Here is a 17,330-nt window from a genome sequence, read left to right on the forward strand (position 1 = left end):
ACAACACCCCTGCCCCCAAATAAACACTTCTGGGTCAGGGTTGGGGGGCCAGTGCTTTTCTGGTCCCAAGATGGCAATCAGAGAGTGGGGCATCTGTCAAGGGGCAGGGCTACCCTTGTGGCCCTTGACAACTCACCAAAACTCATTAAGTGGCCCTCCAGCCAAAATTGGCCACCCCTGCTCTAGAGGTTAAAGTGACCCCATTAAGCTTACTTTCACTGCTACTACACATATACCAACATTCCCAGCCTTCTAGTGAATATATATTTTATATGCTGTAAAGGGATCAGTAAGTCAGAAGAAAAAACTAGATAGGAAGGTTTGTATTAATGACAAAAGAAAATTCAAAGTTATAGCCATCACTTCTGCTTGTGTAAAGTTGTAAGAACAGACTGTAAATATACAAGTCACATGTCTGAATGATACATAAGCTCTTTAAAGACCGGGCAAAGGTTGAATACATTTACAGTATGTCTTTAAAATAAAAAAAAAAAAGGTGTCAAACTCTTGGTTTTCCCTGCTGGAAGCACCATTTGTCAGATACTCACAAGTTACAAGATTCAACATTATGAATTCATAACCTGTTTTGAGAAGAAAGAATCCTGAAGCGTACAAGATTTTTTACATGGTATTATAATCGACATACAAACTGAAGTTAAAACAGGTGTAATCTAATAATTTCCCTTGTGCTTGTTTTTATTGCCAGCACCCCACATAACAGTACAAACTGGTCGGAAAATAGCAACAAGTATATATTTATTTACAAGTAAAAATATACCTTATGTTTCATGTATTTCTGAATCTCATGCAAGATTGATACAATGCAAAAAAGCCAGAAAAAGAAGGGTTCAGGAAAGTTTACTATAGCACTGCATTTGACAACTTCCAAATTGGCAAGTGGTTAAGAAACTTGGCAGTTTGTCTAATAAACCTTAACTGGAGAATATGAAACCAGGATTAAAATAAGACCATATGCCAGAAGTTTTCCTACACCATTAGATAGTATAGGGCTATACTTACTCAGACATACAGGACATGGGTACTTAAAAAACAAAACAAAACCACTTTCCATATGCTCAGTAACTCTTTTTGATGCGTTAAAACCTCAGACTTTTTAAATCCATTCTAGAAAATCTCATATAGGTCACAAAATAAACCTTTTATTTAACTTTACTATGCTGGCAAATGAACTAAAAGATAGTTGCAATGAATCTGTATTATCCCACAAATTTAATAGACTATAAGACAAGATTTCATTATTTAAACACGCTTCCTAACTGGAAAGATTATGTAAAATAAAGATTTTCTTTTAGTTTACCAATCAAAAGGGTCAGGGAGAGAAAGAAGGCTACAATAAGGTGCCTACAAACAACAACATAATGAAAATGGTGAGAATTTTGCTATCATCTTGAGTTAAGAAAACACCCATGTCCTAGAAAAGCTACTCATTGAAATGAGCAACAGAAGAGGTTGATAGCATAAGATGACAATTTTGTTTCAAGTCCGTTTAAGAACAGCCTTCATCTAAGGCCAGAAGTGTAGTCTGGCAGTTTTGCACGTTGGGCACTGGTGGTGCACAGGGCAGTGGCAGTAACAGTGACTAGGGCCCCTACAGTAGCAGCTGTTTTTATTCCCCTTCTCCTCCATGTCTCCTAAATCAAGGTTCTGGGCTTGTACTCTATTACATTACTGCCCAAGACCACTCCACAGAATTAAGGAATAAATGCTCTTGCTTATAATAGGCAACAAGAACTTAAAAGGAGAGACTTTTTCAATCCCTGCGGCTTCTCAAGAAAGGGCCTTATTACAATGGTCAATCCAGCAGTAGCAAAAGGTGACAGAAAACAGAAAATTCAAAAAAATAAAGGGGTGTGTGCGTGTGCGCGCACGTCCGCCCCTCGGGCCCAATTATTCTGCCTTGCTGAAAGACTGTTTAAACAAAGGGGACAGGGGAATTTCACATGAAGTTTAGAGTGGGATTTAAACATTTCCCCAGAACACGATATTTAGAGGATGGTTCATGACAAACTAAGTGAAATTCAAACAAAACATACCCCTTAAAGCATGTTATCTGTGCATTATGATTTTCCTAGATACTACATGGAGTTGTAGATTCTTTCAATAATGGATACAAAGCACAAGCCCACATTATTTAAAGAACCTGAGACAACCTAAACTTTAGTAACTTTTTTGAAATACGCAAGTTTAAAGTAGGGCATGTACCAACAAATCAGAAAGAAAAAGGCTTGATGAATCCCAGATTGAGCCACTGAATGTGACAATAGCATCTTTGTGTTGATTCACAAAATTCCTCTTTTGCCATATAAAAGGAGTCCTGAGCTCTGTACTTCTATCAGGCAGTTTTCATAAGCAAACTAACAAGATCTAATGCCAATATAGGTTTACCAGACAACTCAGAAAATACAACCTCCCAATTAGTCTAGGAGAATTGAGAAGGTGAGGACTATACTGAAAAAAAAACAAAAACAAAAAAACCAACTAGGATGAACAAAGTTTTCAAAAGTTTCCAAAAAATATCCAGTCCTCTATAAACAACACCTGTGACCCAAGAATATTGGAGGGATACTCTGAAACTTGCTTTTGAATTGCATCTCTTATCTACTGGAAGTAGTGGTCCAATGATAACAAATTTTGGTTAAAAATAAATCAGAGTATTTAAAAACTAATCACTTGCCTTGGAGATCAATTCATCATGATTGGCTAGGTGAGCTCTGCAGTGGATACAGCTGTAGGTTCGATGACAGTTTGGCAGGTAAGCCTGGAACGTTTTTGATTTTGTCATTTTTACCATCTCTGCTGGTGGCTCCTCACTCAGCTCAGGGCTGGCACTTGAAGAATTACAACTTTGCTGAACTCGCTGACAAAAGAAACACTGGAAAATGCAAGCAAAAGCCGTCGTTGTTCTGGAGTGTGTGTGGCACTTTCCACACAGATGCCACAAGAGAAACAGTCAACCTATAGGTGAACAAAGAAGAGCTATAAATAAGTTCCAAGAAGCCAAGGATATTTAACGTAGTATGTTCAAGTTCTTTCATATATTTCAAAATTTAAAATAAAGTGTATTTAACTATAAGAAATACATTTTATTTTAAAATTATAAATTAACTGTAATAATTTAAATACACTTTTTTAAATATTATAACTTTAAATAACAAATAAGTAGTTGATCCAATAAGGGATATCACACTAAGAAATCCTTGCCGCAAATAAAGAACATAGCCATTCAGAACAGAACTTTCTAGATCTTGTTACTGTAATGAAATGTAGCCTCTTGATTCCAGATCACTGGCTTCAATTCTGTACAGCTCAGTAGAAAATGATTCTTCTCTACTCAGTGGTTTCAACTAAATGGCATTCCTAATGAATCAGATGTCCACATAACTCCCTCCACTCATATTCTCATTGTACGTCTGTCTACACATGGCTTTTCAAATTCACACCACCATCCTAATGGGCATTTTCGGTTAGAAGACTAAGTAGAAAGGCAAAAAAAAGATTGAAAAGTTGGTTAACCATTAGGTCCATCTCTTTCGTCAACTCTATAGAAAACAAAGATCAGAAGAGCACAAAATCCTGCACTTGTCACTACTTACAACAACCTCCAAAATGGAGATAGGGGCTGCCATTTTTCTGCCAGTTTCCAGTGCATTTCACAGGTGCTGAAGTTAGAGTCTAATAAGGTAGATGATAAAAATCTCAACCAATAAAAATCTGACACTGCTTAAGCATCAGAATATTTCATCATGGTAAAAAAAAACAAACACTACCCTTTGACATACTGCAGCCCAGCCTCTTAAGTCCTTTTTCACTATGTGAGAAAAAGTACAGGCATACCTCGGAGATATTGCGGGTTCGGTTCCAGACCACCGCAATAAAGCGAATATTGCAATAAAGCAAGTCGCACAAATTTTTTGGTTTCCCAGTGCATATAAAAGTTATGTTTACACTATACTGTAGTCTATTAAGTGTCCGATAGCATTATGTCTAAAAAACAATGTACATACCTTAATTAAAAAAATACTTTATTGATAAAAAATGCGAAGTGAGCAAATGCTGTTGGAAAAATGGCGCCGATAGACTTGCTTGAGGCAGGGTTGCCACAAACCTTCAATTGGTAAAAAAACCGCAATATCTGCGAAGCGCAATAAAGCGAAGCACGCTTGTATAGTATTTACTAGCCAGATAACCATAGGTCAGAAAAAAAAGTACACTTCTCTATTAGTAACAAACTAGTAATCCTTGGATTTGTTGTTTCCTCTGTGCTTACTGAATAAATGCAAAAGTTTATATTCAGCCCACTGCACCTTAACTGCTACAGAGCTCCAACTGTAAAAGTTACTTGCTGTCAACTCTTCCTATACAGGAAAGTTTGCTTTAAGAGAAAATCAACACTAAACACAAGAAACAAAACTAATTGCCACCAAGATATTTTCCACTTTAAGCCCTTCCTTGTACTCACTGCCTCTGCCCCACCTCTTAGATACTTCTGACACTTGTTTTCTAACCACTTTATTCAATAACTTGAATAAAACACCACCTAAAAGAATTCACATTACTTCAAACTGCAGAAACGTGTCCTACAACACCAAGGAAAGCTTGAGTTATATGGTTTCTACTAATACCATTAAATTTCTCAAGGAAAAAAAACAAACCTTATAAAAGTGATCACAGTTCAAAATGTCTTAGGGGCAGGGGGAGGGAGGAGCACATATGTGTGCACATACAGGGAAACTAGAAGCACTAAAAGCATCAGCTCTGTGATGCTTCACCTTGAGATGAAGAGAGGCATGGGTACATTTTTCATGAGGGTGGAAAACATCCTCAAATTCTATTCATAACCAACTCCAAGGCCACAAATAAGTCTTCTGAAGAAGACACATAGTGGAACATATGCATTAAGAGAGAGAGAATAAAGGAAAAAAGGTTATCAATTATAACACTTTTGACCTGTAGATCTCCATTCTTTTTTGCATTGCTTTGCACCTTTTATTTATTTTTAAAGATAGCAGAAGTCGAAGAGTTTATAAGGATGAAATACAGGATTATGCATTTATAGTCTTGGGACACTGCCCCAGTATTTGCAAATTTTAAATATGGTAATGAATCCAGAGACCAGAATGAGCACACTCTAAATCAGGGGCAGGCAATTATTTTGGGCAGAGGGCTGCTTACTGAGTTTTGGCAAGCCATTGAGGGCCGCATGATAGGCAGCCCAGGGCAGATTAATATTAATTTTCTAAATTTTTTTATGGGAACCGTGGGCTAGATAGAATGGCCTGATGGGCTACGTTCGGCCCATGGGCCGCATTTTCCCTACCCCTGCTCTAAATCCAGATAAAATAGCAGATGTATTAACTCCAATACTGCAGAATTGGTTCTAAGTTTTCAGCGAAACCTCTGAAGTGGTCATAATAAATATATGCATTTTGATTTTCCTGCTCTTGCCAGCAACTAGGATGCATGTCCAAAACAAAATGCCCCCACCTCTCTCTGTTCTCAATTACTTAATCTGGCAGCAGTGGCAATGTCATAGCAGTGTACTTCGTAACTTATTACATCATTACTGCCAAGCTGTATTGCTAACAAAAAGGCAAGATTCCAAACATGAATTGATCAAGTCAATACAGCATTCTCTTCCCCAGCCTTCAGACAGACATAGCTCCAGTGAGTCTCTCCAGTGGCTCAACTGCACATCATCACTCTGTCAAAAATGAATTAAATAAAAGCCCATCTGCTATCAGTTTCCATTATTCCTACAAAAGCAGGAAATGCATCAAGAATCATGCTCTCTGTACAAGGACCTTTTGTGATACCTTTCATCACAGCTACAACACCCCAACCCTACTCTCAAGAACCACAGTGTTTGTGCTGCTACCTGGACTACAAATGGGTTTAAGCAATAATCTACAAGTAGCTTTGAGAAGTCTGGGTATTTTGAGAAAAAGCTGAAAGTTAAAAAGTCTGAAGCTTTACACAAGCCCAAAACTATTCCTGTGAACCGACATGGACCCCCTCTTCCTCATGTGATTCCTAGGAGAGGGGCGAAAGAAAAAGAATGAGCTTGTTATTGGCAAGGCTTCCAGGAAGCAGAAGCTAGGAATAACATGCCTTCACAGATTACTAGACAAGGTAAGGTCAGCTTGGCTCTTTAGTCTCTTACTGGTTCTTTGCTTTTTCCTTCCAATCCCTTTTTCTGTCCTGCTGTCAGCGTTGCTTCCCTCCTGCCTTTTAATCAGTGATACATACCATAATTTCAATTATTTCACCTTGTTCGGTTAACTTGCTATTAGATGGTCTGGATTTCCAACCCTCTTCTGTCTTTCCCTCTTCGTCCCCCTTTTTCTCCTTAAGGTTACAAAGCATCTTCAATATTTGTTGCAAAGCACTTCAATCTAAACTCCTTTAACAGATTATTAGTGTATCGGCTTATTTGCATATACTTTCTGAGAGGCAGTCTGTCACAAAGCTAGTGACAGTCAGATTCAGAACAGCCGTCTAAAACACAGCTGTTAGCAAACGATAGAACTGGCATGCTTTTTTCTTATTAAAAACTCTCCCAACAAAGACTTGTACTTCCTAGTTAAAACAAGAATTAGTTTTCTCCTATCAAAATTCAGAACTCAGATGACTTTAAAAGAATACAAAGATGATGTATTCGTAGTCATAAGAGTAAATTCCAAGAATGAAATAATGCTTGAGCACAAAAAGGCCATCACTAAATATTAGTTGTAACCTTTAGACCCAATTAGAAGTTGCATCCATACATGGTCCTGCTTCCAAAGGGAGAGGAGGGGGAGTATACACAATCATTTGGAAAAACAATTTTTCAGCCAAAGCAAGAACACTTGGAAAGTGCTTCACTGTAGAAGAGGGAGAGATTATGGAAATGGTTTTCATTCACATAATTATGCTTGTAGCAGTCTACAAAAAAAATGCAGTCTAACTGTATTTTTAATTTACTCCATGTATTAACCTTACTCCACATATTAACCTTAAAAGTGCTCCAAGAGTTAGGCAAATGCTTTAAATTACAAAGATACTATTAATATAATTATCAGTATACTCATTAGGAGCAGAGATCCCTAGCATTACCCACCTCTTAACAGCATTAAGAACTATATCACCAGACCAGGGGATCCCAACATTTGTGCCCAAGGACACAACAAAGAAAAAGCAGCAGGCATCAATATGAATGTTAAAGTTTAGAATTCAAATCAATCTGATCATCTTATCCATAACTTAAAGTTGCATTAGATCCACAACTTCAAAAGAATACAACATAAAGGGAAGCTGTGTTTTTTAAAGTTTTATCCCATGGCACCCACAGGCACCACATTGGGAACCGCTGACCTAGACACTATACAGTGTCATTCTGGAGCACATACAATCTTTTGTTTTCTTCGTTTTATTAAGCTCAAGGGAATTCAAATGTGTTTTATATGTTTGCATATGGGCTTACTTTCATTTGCCACCTGCAAAAATTAGAGAGGGCTAGCCACAAGAGTTCAGACAATGCGATTCTGAATGCCCAAAGGCATTAAAAGCCAATATTACAATTTAATAGAAGACTATTAATTACTGAAGCTCCATTTTAAAAATCATGCTCAGTTTTATCCATATATGCACTACTGCTCAAGTTGGTTTACCATCCTACTGTTGCTAAAGCATTAACATTTTGAGCACTAACTGATTTTGAGAACCATAAAATCCACATAGCCAAAGAAACATAGCATTAGTTTTAAATTTGCAATTCATGAATTGCATTCTTTCAGTATTAGATTTGCTGCCATCCAGCAGCATGACATCACCCAATGGGAGGTATGAATTTGCTAGACAAGTACCAGCCAATCCTAACCAAGTGGGCAGCCCCTGCCTTGGTCCCGGATGTGTAAACAAACATAGAGGAAGCATGTTAAGCAGGTGCAGTCCAGAGACAGCACTATTGTCCACCATATAACTAAGGTCACTACAGAAACCTTCAATCTCTATAAAAGAGTCTGTCATCCAGGCTTGCCTGGAAAAAATAATAATAATAAAACACAGTTTAATACTTTGATAAATTATTGTTTAGAGCTTGTAATGCTTGCAGTAAAGATGCTGTCTCCATACATTTCTCTTGTAGCTTGCAGTTAAAAGGGAGGTTACCTATAGCACTGAGTACATCCGCCAGCGGTTGCTCTTTCGTGCTTAAGCAATTCACTATATTCTGGTTTTAAAACTCCTTGGTGTTTACCCGTTACAGACCAAGGCAGCAAGGAACTAACTCCACTTCCTAGCTCCTTAAGAAACACATGACTGGGTTAGGTAGGCTAGTCAATAAGTGCAATGAAATCTCTCAAGTTCACAGCTCACTCCACTGAGTGCATTTGTGCGGGCAGTTTTCCCACTCCTGTTCTGCTCAACTCCAGAATGGCAGGCAGAAGTATGGGGAAAAACCCAAACCAAAACGGTCGTTTCCAGGAGCCTCTCTCCAAACCATGTCCATGTAGGAAAGGGAGGATTACAAGGAGCTGGCCCTCTGAACCCGGACCACTGCCCTGGGGAACTGTCCACAAACTACGGTGCCATCACGTGAGATTTGTGGTGTTATTGTTTTTAAAAGAGAGGGAAACACAAAACAACACACACGTGACTCCGATCTGCGGTTCCGGCCAAACGCATTTGGACACAGCGCATGAAAGAGCGCGTCAGTCTCCTTCGGGAAGTTCACAGGACAAAACGCCGCGCCGCGCCGACCGAGCGACACCCTCCTCCCCCCAGCACTCCGCGAGCGAGCCTCACTCCGCGCCCTGGGGATCGCGGCTGTCGGCAAACCCCGAGCGGGGCCCAGGCGGCGGGGCCGGAGCTGCGCCGCGCCCCCCACCCGCGTTTATGTAAAGCGTCGCCGCCCGCCCCGGACTCGCTGCAGCCATTTCCCGGCACTATAAATAGCTCGGAAAGTTGCCCCCAGGGGGCGGGAGACACTGCCCCTTCCCACCGCCTGCGCGGGCTGGGTACTCACCGCCGCCCAGTGCTGCGGGCCCGCTCCCCTCGAGGGGGGGCAGGGAGAAGCCTCCACCGCTGCTCGGCTGGGGGGTGGGTGGGAGTGTGTGCGTGCGTGTGTGCGCGCGCGTGGGGGGGGAGATATTAGTAGCACCAGCGCCTCATGCTCCGCTCAGGTACCGGCTGCAGAGCTGGGGGAGGGGGGTGTCGCTCCCCTTCCCCGGGGCTCAGGGACGTCTGCGTAGCGGGGTCATAGGAGGATCCGGCCGCTGGGCCCACAGGCGCTGCCCTCAGGGCCCAGAGGCGGCTGAGACATCCCGCCGCCAGCCCCGCCGCGCCGGGCTCGGCTCGCGGCTCCTTTGTTTTGTTTTCCTCGCTGCTGCAGTTAAACCGTCTCCGAACGTTGGGGGCAGCCAATCGCAGCGCGCGCGGCAGTCCCCGCCCCGCCCCTCCGGAAGAGGGGCCGCGCCAGCCCGGCCCCCGCCAAGCGCCGCGGGGAGGAGCCTCGTGACGTAAGGGAGCAGAGCAGCGGGCCTGTGCTGGTCTGTGGGGGCTCTTCTGCCCTGAGAGACTCGAGGGAAGCCGGGCGAGGGCAGCTCTTCGTTTTCAGCGGGGGAAAAGAGCAGACAGCCATTTCTGTACTGCAGAGAAGTCAGGGAGCGCATAACATCTAGGGCTTGCTGTGGGAAGTCCTTGGGTCTAGGCAAAATCCCTGGGTTTTACACCCTGCAAGCATCGCTGCTGTCACCCAGTTGAGAATCACCCCCTTGGGTGCAAGGCATTTGGTTCCACTATTACACAGGGAGGACAGTTATAACCAAGAGATCACACTCGTCACATCACCTCTCAACATCCAGCTTAACAGGAAGGTTGCACAGGTGTCCTGTTGTATATCCATAGTCCATGGGGGTGGTGGAGGAGGTATGGTTCAGTTAACATGGGGAGAAGGGAGGGAGGAGAATGGCATTGAGAGGCAACCCCTGCTTAGCACTGTTTTGTTATAACGCTCATGTTAAATTGATACCCAATTCCACTTAGTGCTCAGCAACTTTTATTAAAATGCTTGCAGTCACCATCTTGGGTCATCAAAGACTTTTGCTTAACACTGGGTTTATCAGGAACCAATTAAGAGCACTAACTGGGGGGGGTGCCTGTATAATTTAATCTCCCTTTCATCAGGCAACAAAGAGCAGGAAACTGCATTTGCTAAATATATGGAGGTGTGTTTATGTTAGATTTCCTGACAAGCTCTTGCTATCTCTACAATGGTTTCAACTCCATTGCTGTTGAGGTTTAATAAACAAAAGAGAAAGACTTGGACAGTCATGGATCAAAAGCAGAGGCGCTATCTATCTTCAGGTCCAGGTAATAAGCCAACTTCTAGCAGAGAGGAAAAGGGAGTTGTCCCACAGTGTGTCTAATTCAAACTGCCCATGGGGTGGTTCCCCCTCCTATTGACAGGTTAGACTGAGTAGAGTCATTCAAGTAGCTTAATAAGTATAAAATACTAGACAGGATGGACCGGTGTTCCATCAACTTGCACCCCCAACCACCATGGCAACTTTTAAATGCAACATTTACCAGTTATTGAATGAAAAGCTATCCCTCTGAGTGTTCCACAGTCACCTTTTATAACAGTAATACTTCTGCCCTACTAGTCATACTTACCACTAATTATATGCTTTGCCTGTTCAAAACACTACACCAGTCTCTGCTCATTAATTCTTGGAATACTTCCTTGCAGGTTTTATGTTATCCTCATTTTACAGATCTGGAAGCTGGAGGAGAGACACTAAGCGATTGTCCAGGGTGTGAAAGCAGGTAAAATAACAGTGACCATTAGTCTCCAGCTCCTGTTCAGGATCAAGCCTTATCTTGAGAAACGGTGAATTTGGTGGAAGGTGTTCAGAGCACCAGATGTAATGTGGATTTTCAGAGTTCTATAAGGAGGTGGAAACTTTTTTTTTTTTTATCTACTCCCGGCTGCCTATCAAAGATAAGAGCCAGAGGTAGTAGTAGGACCTTCCCCTTCATCCCCACATCCCCCCACAAACCTATACTCCCCACCAAAATATACAAGAGTAAAACTTAATTTTAAGCTATTATGTACAATCACCTCTAGGTACACTACACAAACATGTAAACCAGGACAAAAAACATTTTTAAAATCAAATTAATTGTTTTAGACATTTGCTTTTTAGAATATAAATTTGGTATTTTTCTGGTTCCAAGATGGCAAAACCCCTTGCTGAAAGGAGTCTTCTGGGGGCATGGGGAGATGCATATGGTGGCAAAGGTCAGGGGTTAGGGGGTGGGACTCACAGCCATAAGATGGCAACCAGGGGGCAGGGCACCTGTCAAGGGGCAGGGCTACCTATATGGCCCTTAACAGCTTGCAAAACACAGTAAGCAGCCATCCATCTGAAATAATTGCCCGCCCCTGTCCTAGGAACTGACTAATGTATGAATTACAGACTGTAGCAGGAACAGGAGGTATCAATGGCTCCCCTCAGAATACAGAACTGACTGTCTTTCTTTCTGAATTAAGACATGATAGGGAAGGAGGAGAAAGATTCAGTGGGGACGAAACAATGTTTCCCTTATTTTAGCACACTGAAGGCCACTTTCTTTTTACTCTTTGTTTCCCTGGTAACAAATACCAGTACCCTGCTGGTGGATTGCCATCCATCCCCACCTCTTTTAAACTACAGATGCAGGAGGCATTTAAGTTTATGCCCCTTCCCCCAGCCTTTGGTGGCAGGTTAAGGTTGCTTGCACAAATGGACCTATACAAAGCTAAAGTAGCACTGTTGAAAATAAAGCAGCTAGTCCACAGAGTTCAGCTATGGGTACAAAATAGGATGTGCAGCTGGAAAACTGAGGAGAGAGACCAAACTCCACTTTGAGTCTGATTTTCTATCTATACTTTTTGAACTGTAAACTCTTCAGAATAGTTTGCATCTCTGGGGTTGTACAGTGCCTAACACAATGTGGGTTGGGTCTTGGTTGTATATAACAATGTCTGTATACAGCACTATTTCCTTGCATATACCCAATACCTTTTTTCCCCCAAAACCAGCTAGAGATAATTGGCACACCTTATATATGAGGAAAAGGGATCCCCACAGGCCTGGAAATTGGGTTGGGGGTGAGGGGAGGGCAAGGGGAGGCAGAGCAGTAGTAACATTAATTGCCACAACTCTGGGAGCCATGGCAATTCACACTGCCACTGTCCCCCCCCACCAAATTTCCAACCTATGGTAGGCACCCCTTTGCAATCACTCACCAGATAAGGCTGACATATGAACTCTATGTGGCCAGACTCAGCACACCAGGTCTGACACCATGCATTGGCTCCAGAGTCACATGCCAAGTCTGGGACCACATGCTGGTTCTGAAGCCACATGCTGGGTTCAGCCTGAGCTTAGCATGCGGCCGCAGAAGCACACAGAGGGTCAGACCCAGCATGTAGCTGGTGCCAGCAGTCCTGGTTTCAGTATATTGAGCCTAACCCAGTACATGGCTCCAGAGCCAATGCAGGGAGTTGGATTCAGCATGCAGCCTGGGACTTGACACTCTGGGGCAATCTGCAGGCTCAGCCAACACACAGGGCTAACATCAGCTTTTGCTCCTTAGCTGCAGCTACTCACTCACTCTGATCAAAGATTTTTTTTCTTCAGGTTCCCCTTCAAAATCAAGGTGCATACTGTACACGGGTATGCTGTCTTCCAAAGATACAGTACAAAGAATAGTAAATTCCTATAGCAATGGCAATTTATGTCAAACCCAAGTATTAACATGGAGACAATGCTCAGTATTTTAATTACAAATATTGATCATTCCAGTACAGTAATTCCTCCTACATGAATATTATGGATTCTGCCTTGTGGGAACTTCCATTTAGAAGGTGAGTTTACAGTAGGGGTGTCTTTCACATCAGTTTTTCTACTGGGTTCAGCAGAGGAGGATGTGGTTTACAGCTGGTTACAGGACATGGAGAGATGCCATGCATTTGTTAGAATGCAGTGCTGTTAACACTTTAGTGCAATCAGGGCTTGAATTACACTGACTCTTGGGGAGCGGGGCTGCAAAAAAATTGGGCTGCACCGTCAAGATACCTGAATAAAATCCCCTAGAATTCTGACCCCCCAGGTTATGATTTTTAAATCTTACAGGGGGCTCATCTCTTATGGGGTGGCTCAGCCCCTGAGCCCCCCATAATTTGAACCCTGATTGCAATTCATAATGGTACTTCTAAAAAGTATAACAAGGCTTCTAGATGCAGCAAGTGAAGGATGTTCCAGGGACCAAGAACTGGGATTGGCAAAAGAATAATATTGGACATATGACCTCTTTTGCTTCTTTGTGATATACAAGGAGCACTCAAAAGTTTAGGGATTCCAACTTCCTTCAGAGATTTGACTGAAAGACTGAGAACAACTAAAAAGAAAAGGGGAAGAAATATCATTTTAAATTTTTAACAAAAATAATTGTGCTTCCAGACATTTGTCAAGAATCTGAATTAAGTAGATGAGACAAAACCAGACTGAAGATTTAACATTCCCTCATTTCTTATCCCTGCATCATGATGATGGAATAATCTCACTTCTCATTATTTAGTGTTCCAACAGACAGATAATACACCAGTCTCTTGAAACACAATAGTCAGTGCACAAGGAAATGAGGGATAGACTGTATACACCAAACACGGCATGGGCTTATGTGCATGATAATGGTAACACATTATTAGAACCATTTTTTTCTTACAGCCAGTTATTTGCTTTGTTTTTAATCTTTACATCAGCACAAAAATGCCTTTCCCACATCCATGTCAATGAACTGTATTATCATGACAGGTGGAAGCCTTATCGTTTCCTGGAGTTCATCTGCAACTTGCCTGGTTTGTAACTAATCTTTACAGGGGGTGGGGGGAAGAGAAACAGATCTTTAAAAAGTTTTTTGTCCAACAATTACAGGAACTGTGAGCAGGTGGCTGCCTGGCTAGAGCAAGTAAAGGATGCCCTGCTACTGATCATTTCTGCCCTCCCTGTTAGCGAATATTGGAGCTGCAGAGATTTATTCACAAGAATACGTCAAGCCATTGCAGCACCAAAAAAAACACTGCCAACAATTGTTTTCTTTTGCATCAGTTGGATCCCCACTGAAGGAACATCCAGCTCCATGAAGTACTTGATGTTCCTAGAAGAAATGGTGCTTCTAAGTCCACATCATGCTTCTCGTTAGTAGGATAGTGCTGTGGTGGAGCCCTAGCAGCAGTTGTGAAACTTTGCAATGTGGATAAAGACTTTTTTGTACCTCTGACAGTCACCTGGCTGAAAGGATCAGAACTTGGATAAAAAATAGGGAAAAAACGTCTTACTACTTTTGCAGCTTGTCACTTGCAGCCAGGAGCATCTGGATCCAATTTTGGTATGCAAATAAGTGACTGGCAGTGCACAATTAAGGAGAGCAATAGTACATGAAAACTAATTGGGCTTTGTTATGACCATGGTATTTTAAAGCACATAAGCAGATTATGGCCTGCACTGTACTAAAACTAATAGCATATTTAATCATCAGAAAGAAAACAGGAACTAAAACTTGTTTGGTGCAACAGGAAAAAAATAAACATGAAAAGAAATAGTCATCATATGCAACATACGTATGCATACATAACCTGAAATACCTTTACATAGGGTCATCTCCTCCTCCTCCAGATAGACAACCCTGGCTGATACTAGCCAGCCATTGCTTATCAAAAAGGAATTCTGTAGTTTTGAGTGAGATTCAAGAAAGCCAAGATTCATTTTCTGTTGACAAGTGTCTTTTGTAAATATGCCTTAAGGGTGTATATATAGGTAGATACTTACCATGCACAAAACAAATCAGCCAAAGGCAGGGGAGCATAGCTTTCCCCAAAGAAGAGCATCACAAAAAGTATGTCTTGATCATTTTAAAGCCTAGCACAAACGTTCAACTCTTTCTGCTTCCTGGTATAGCCATCCAGCATGAAAGTAGTCTATAGATTCATAGATTTTAAGGACCACTGTGATCAACTAGTCTTACCTCCTATATAATAACAGGTAAAAGCATTCCTCTGAATTTATTCTTGGTTAATTAGGGCATATCCTTCAGAAAAGGAAAAATATCCTATACTTATATTAAAGGGGGAATCCACCACAACCCTTTTGATAAATTGTTCTAAGGTCAGTTCCTTCATTGCTAAACAGGTCTGCCTAAATTTGCCCATCTTTGAAACATGTTATCATATTGTATATTGATCTGCAGGATTGATGAGGCAGTTTTCCATTTCACTCCCCATAGACACACTTAGATATCATGAAGTCACCCCTCAATCCTCACACTGAATTGCTTCATTTTTTTCATTCTAAGGCCTATTTTTCAGTCTTTAAAGCATTAGATGCACTTAATATTCAAGAAGCTGTTCAGCCACTGTGTCCTTCCTAAGAGTGTTAACTGTTATGCAATAAGATTACATGCAAGAGGAAATAAATACATTCCTAGCCTCAGCAGAAGGTATACAAGGTGTTCCAGAATGCACCCACATAACCACATTTAAAGAAGTTACTACTAGTAAGAATTGGCTTATAATGGAAAACAACATATCAGCTATTTGGCTGGCCATTAAAAATGCCTATCTTATGGAATTGATCCAGACATGCCTTTGCCTTATATCACTCAAGAATTCATCTATCTGCATGAGATAAACATGGCATTAGCCTTTTAAACCAATCAGTGGGGGCCCAGTTGCCAAGAATGACAAACAGGTCAAACAGATTTCTTATCAGGAAAGTAGTTTATTGTATTTCATCCAGTTAGCCAGAGTGTGCATTTCTTCACCAAAGTTGAGGACTATGCCTCTACTAGGAAATGTAGGTGCTAGGTGCTTAAACAAACAAACACCACCCCCCACAAAAATGAATGAAAAACAAAACAGTGAAGCAGGTAGCACACAGCAACTGTAATACTGTATTTACACAGAGTGAGTTGCAGTTTTACCTTGGTTGAGATGCACCTTTTTCAAAGTGAAACTGTGATATATCTCCCATTTACAGTAGGATTCGACTATGAGTGGATGACTCCTATTGAAAAGCTAATTGTTTTTCCTGATAAAGACATGGCCATAGAAAGTAGCATAGGTCAGGCCACATGCCAGATGGGGCTGGTGTGCCAGACTGCACGCATAGGATCTGGTCCAGGGACCAGCCCCACACTACTCAACTAACTTGCAGGGCACCATTGAAAGTTGAGCACCATTAGTATAAAATGTCTTCTCTCTTCCTGGTGCTGAGAGAAGTTCTTTGAACCAGGCAATAATTTACTGCAATTACTTTCCTGGGTCACTTCTGTTTTCCAACAAACTGACAAAAACTCATTCCTTATCAATATTGTTATTTCTTTCTTCCTCCTCTTCCTAGTCCATCCCACTTTTACCGTTCAAAGTGCTCTTGGTAAATCAGCTAAATCAAGGCCCAGATAAACCTGGTAGCTAATAAAAGAGAAGTCATCCAGTAGCTGTGTGATCTTATGACTTTGGAGGTTTTCATCTGTAGGATGGACTTGCAAATGTCAGAGTATATTTCCTTGTCCTTTCCCTGCCTTCTGAATCATAGAATCAGTGAGTGGGAAGGGACCTAGACAGATCATCGAGTCTGAACTCCTGCCATGGGGAGGAAGGACCACTGGGGGTGGGAGGGGTCATAAGACGTTCCCCACGTCCCTCTTGAAGCGCGGCGCCTAGAACTGGACGCAGGACTCCAGCTGCAGCCTGACCAGCACCGCATGGAGGGGGGAGCACTTTAACCTACGCTTGGTCTCCATTAGGCTTAAAGACAATGTAATAAATGAGGAAAAACAAGTGGCTAGTTCAAAGTCCCAGACACTTGAGGAAGCTGGGAGGACACAATGTATAAGTGAAACAAACACACACACTCAAAAAACATACTTCCTCAATTAAATCAGTAAGAAGCAAGTATGGATGGCATTATTCTGGCTCCATCTTGTGGCTAAAAGCTGTAAACTCTTTTCTTCACCAAGTCTGAACTTGTACACAGGTTTCCCTGGATTTATGTGGGTTTTTTTATATGCAAATTCGCTTCTTTGCAATGAGCGTATTTAGATCCATAATTTGTTATATGCAAGGTAAATTCACTCTGATGCGATCAGCATAGATGCCCCCACCCAAGCAGGTAACTCTGTGGGGGGGGGGGGGGCAGCTGGTGTAGGCAGCTGGTGTTGGCTGCTCCCAGGGCCTCTGCAGCAGGGGCTGGGGTGAGTGCTACGGCCCACGCTGCCTGGGGCTCTGC

The 17,330-nt window shown here is 41.9% G+C and overlaps 1 protein-coding gene across 2 annotated transcripts in view; it reads right to left on the reverse strand.

Moving 5' to 3' along the window:
• The window catches only part of YPEL1 (yippee like 1), a 33,947-nt gene extending 24,565 nt beyond the window's left edge, over nt 1–9,382 (reverse strand). For both annotated transcript variants that reach the window (XR_002101903.1, XM_019539063.1), the window contains exons 1-2: nt 9,023–9,382; nt 2,696–2,976 (exon numbers count right to left, since the gene is read on the reverse strand). Coding sequence is in view for 1 of the 2 variants with exons in the window: in XM_019539063.1 (XP_019394608.1) it covers nt 2,696–2,812 (117 nt within the window). In the remaining variant the exon portion in view is untranslated. The remainder of the gene's footprint in view (nt 1–2,695; nt 2,977–9,022) is intronic.
• Between the last annotated feature and the right edge of the window lie 7,948 nt (nt 9,383–17,330).

Source organism: Crocodylus porosus, unplaced genomic scaffold (assembly GCF_001723895.1).
Source record: "Crocodylus porosus isolate Cpor-Errol unplaced genomic scaffold, CroPor_comp1, whole genome shotgun sequence".
In the NCBI taxonomy this organism is placed as follows: domain Eukaryota; kingdom Metazoa; phylum Chordata; order Crocodylia; family Crocodylidae; genus Crocodylus; species Crocodylus porosus.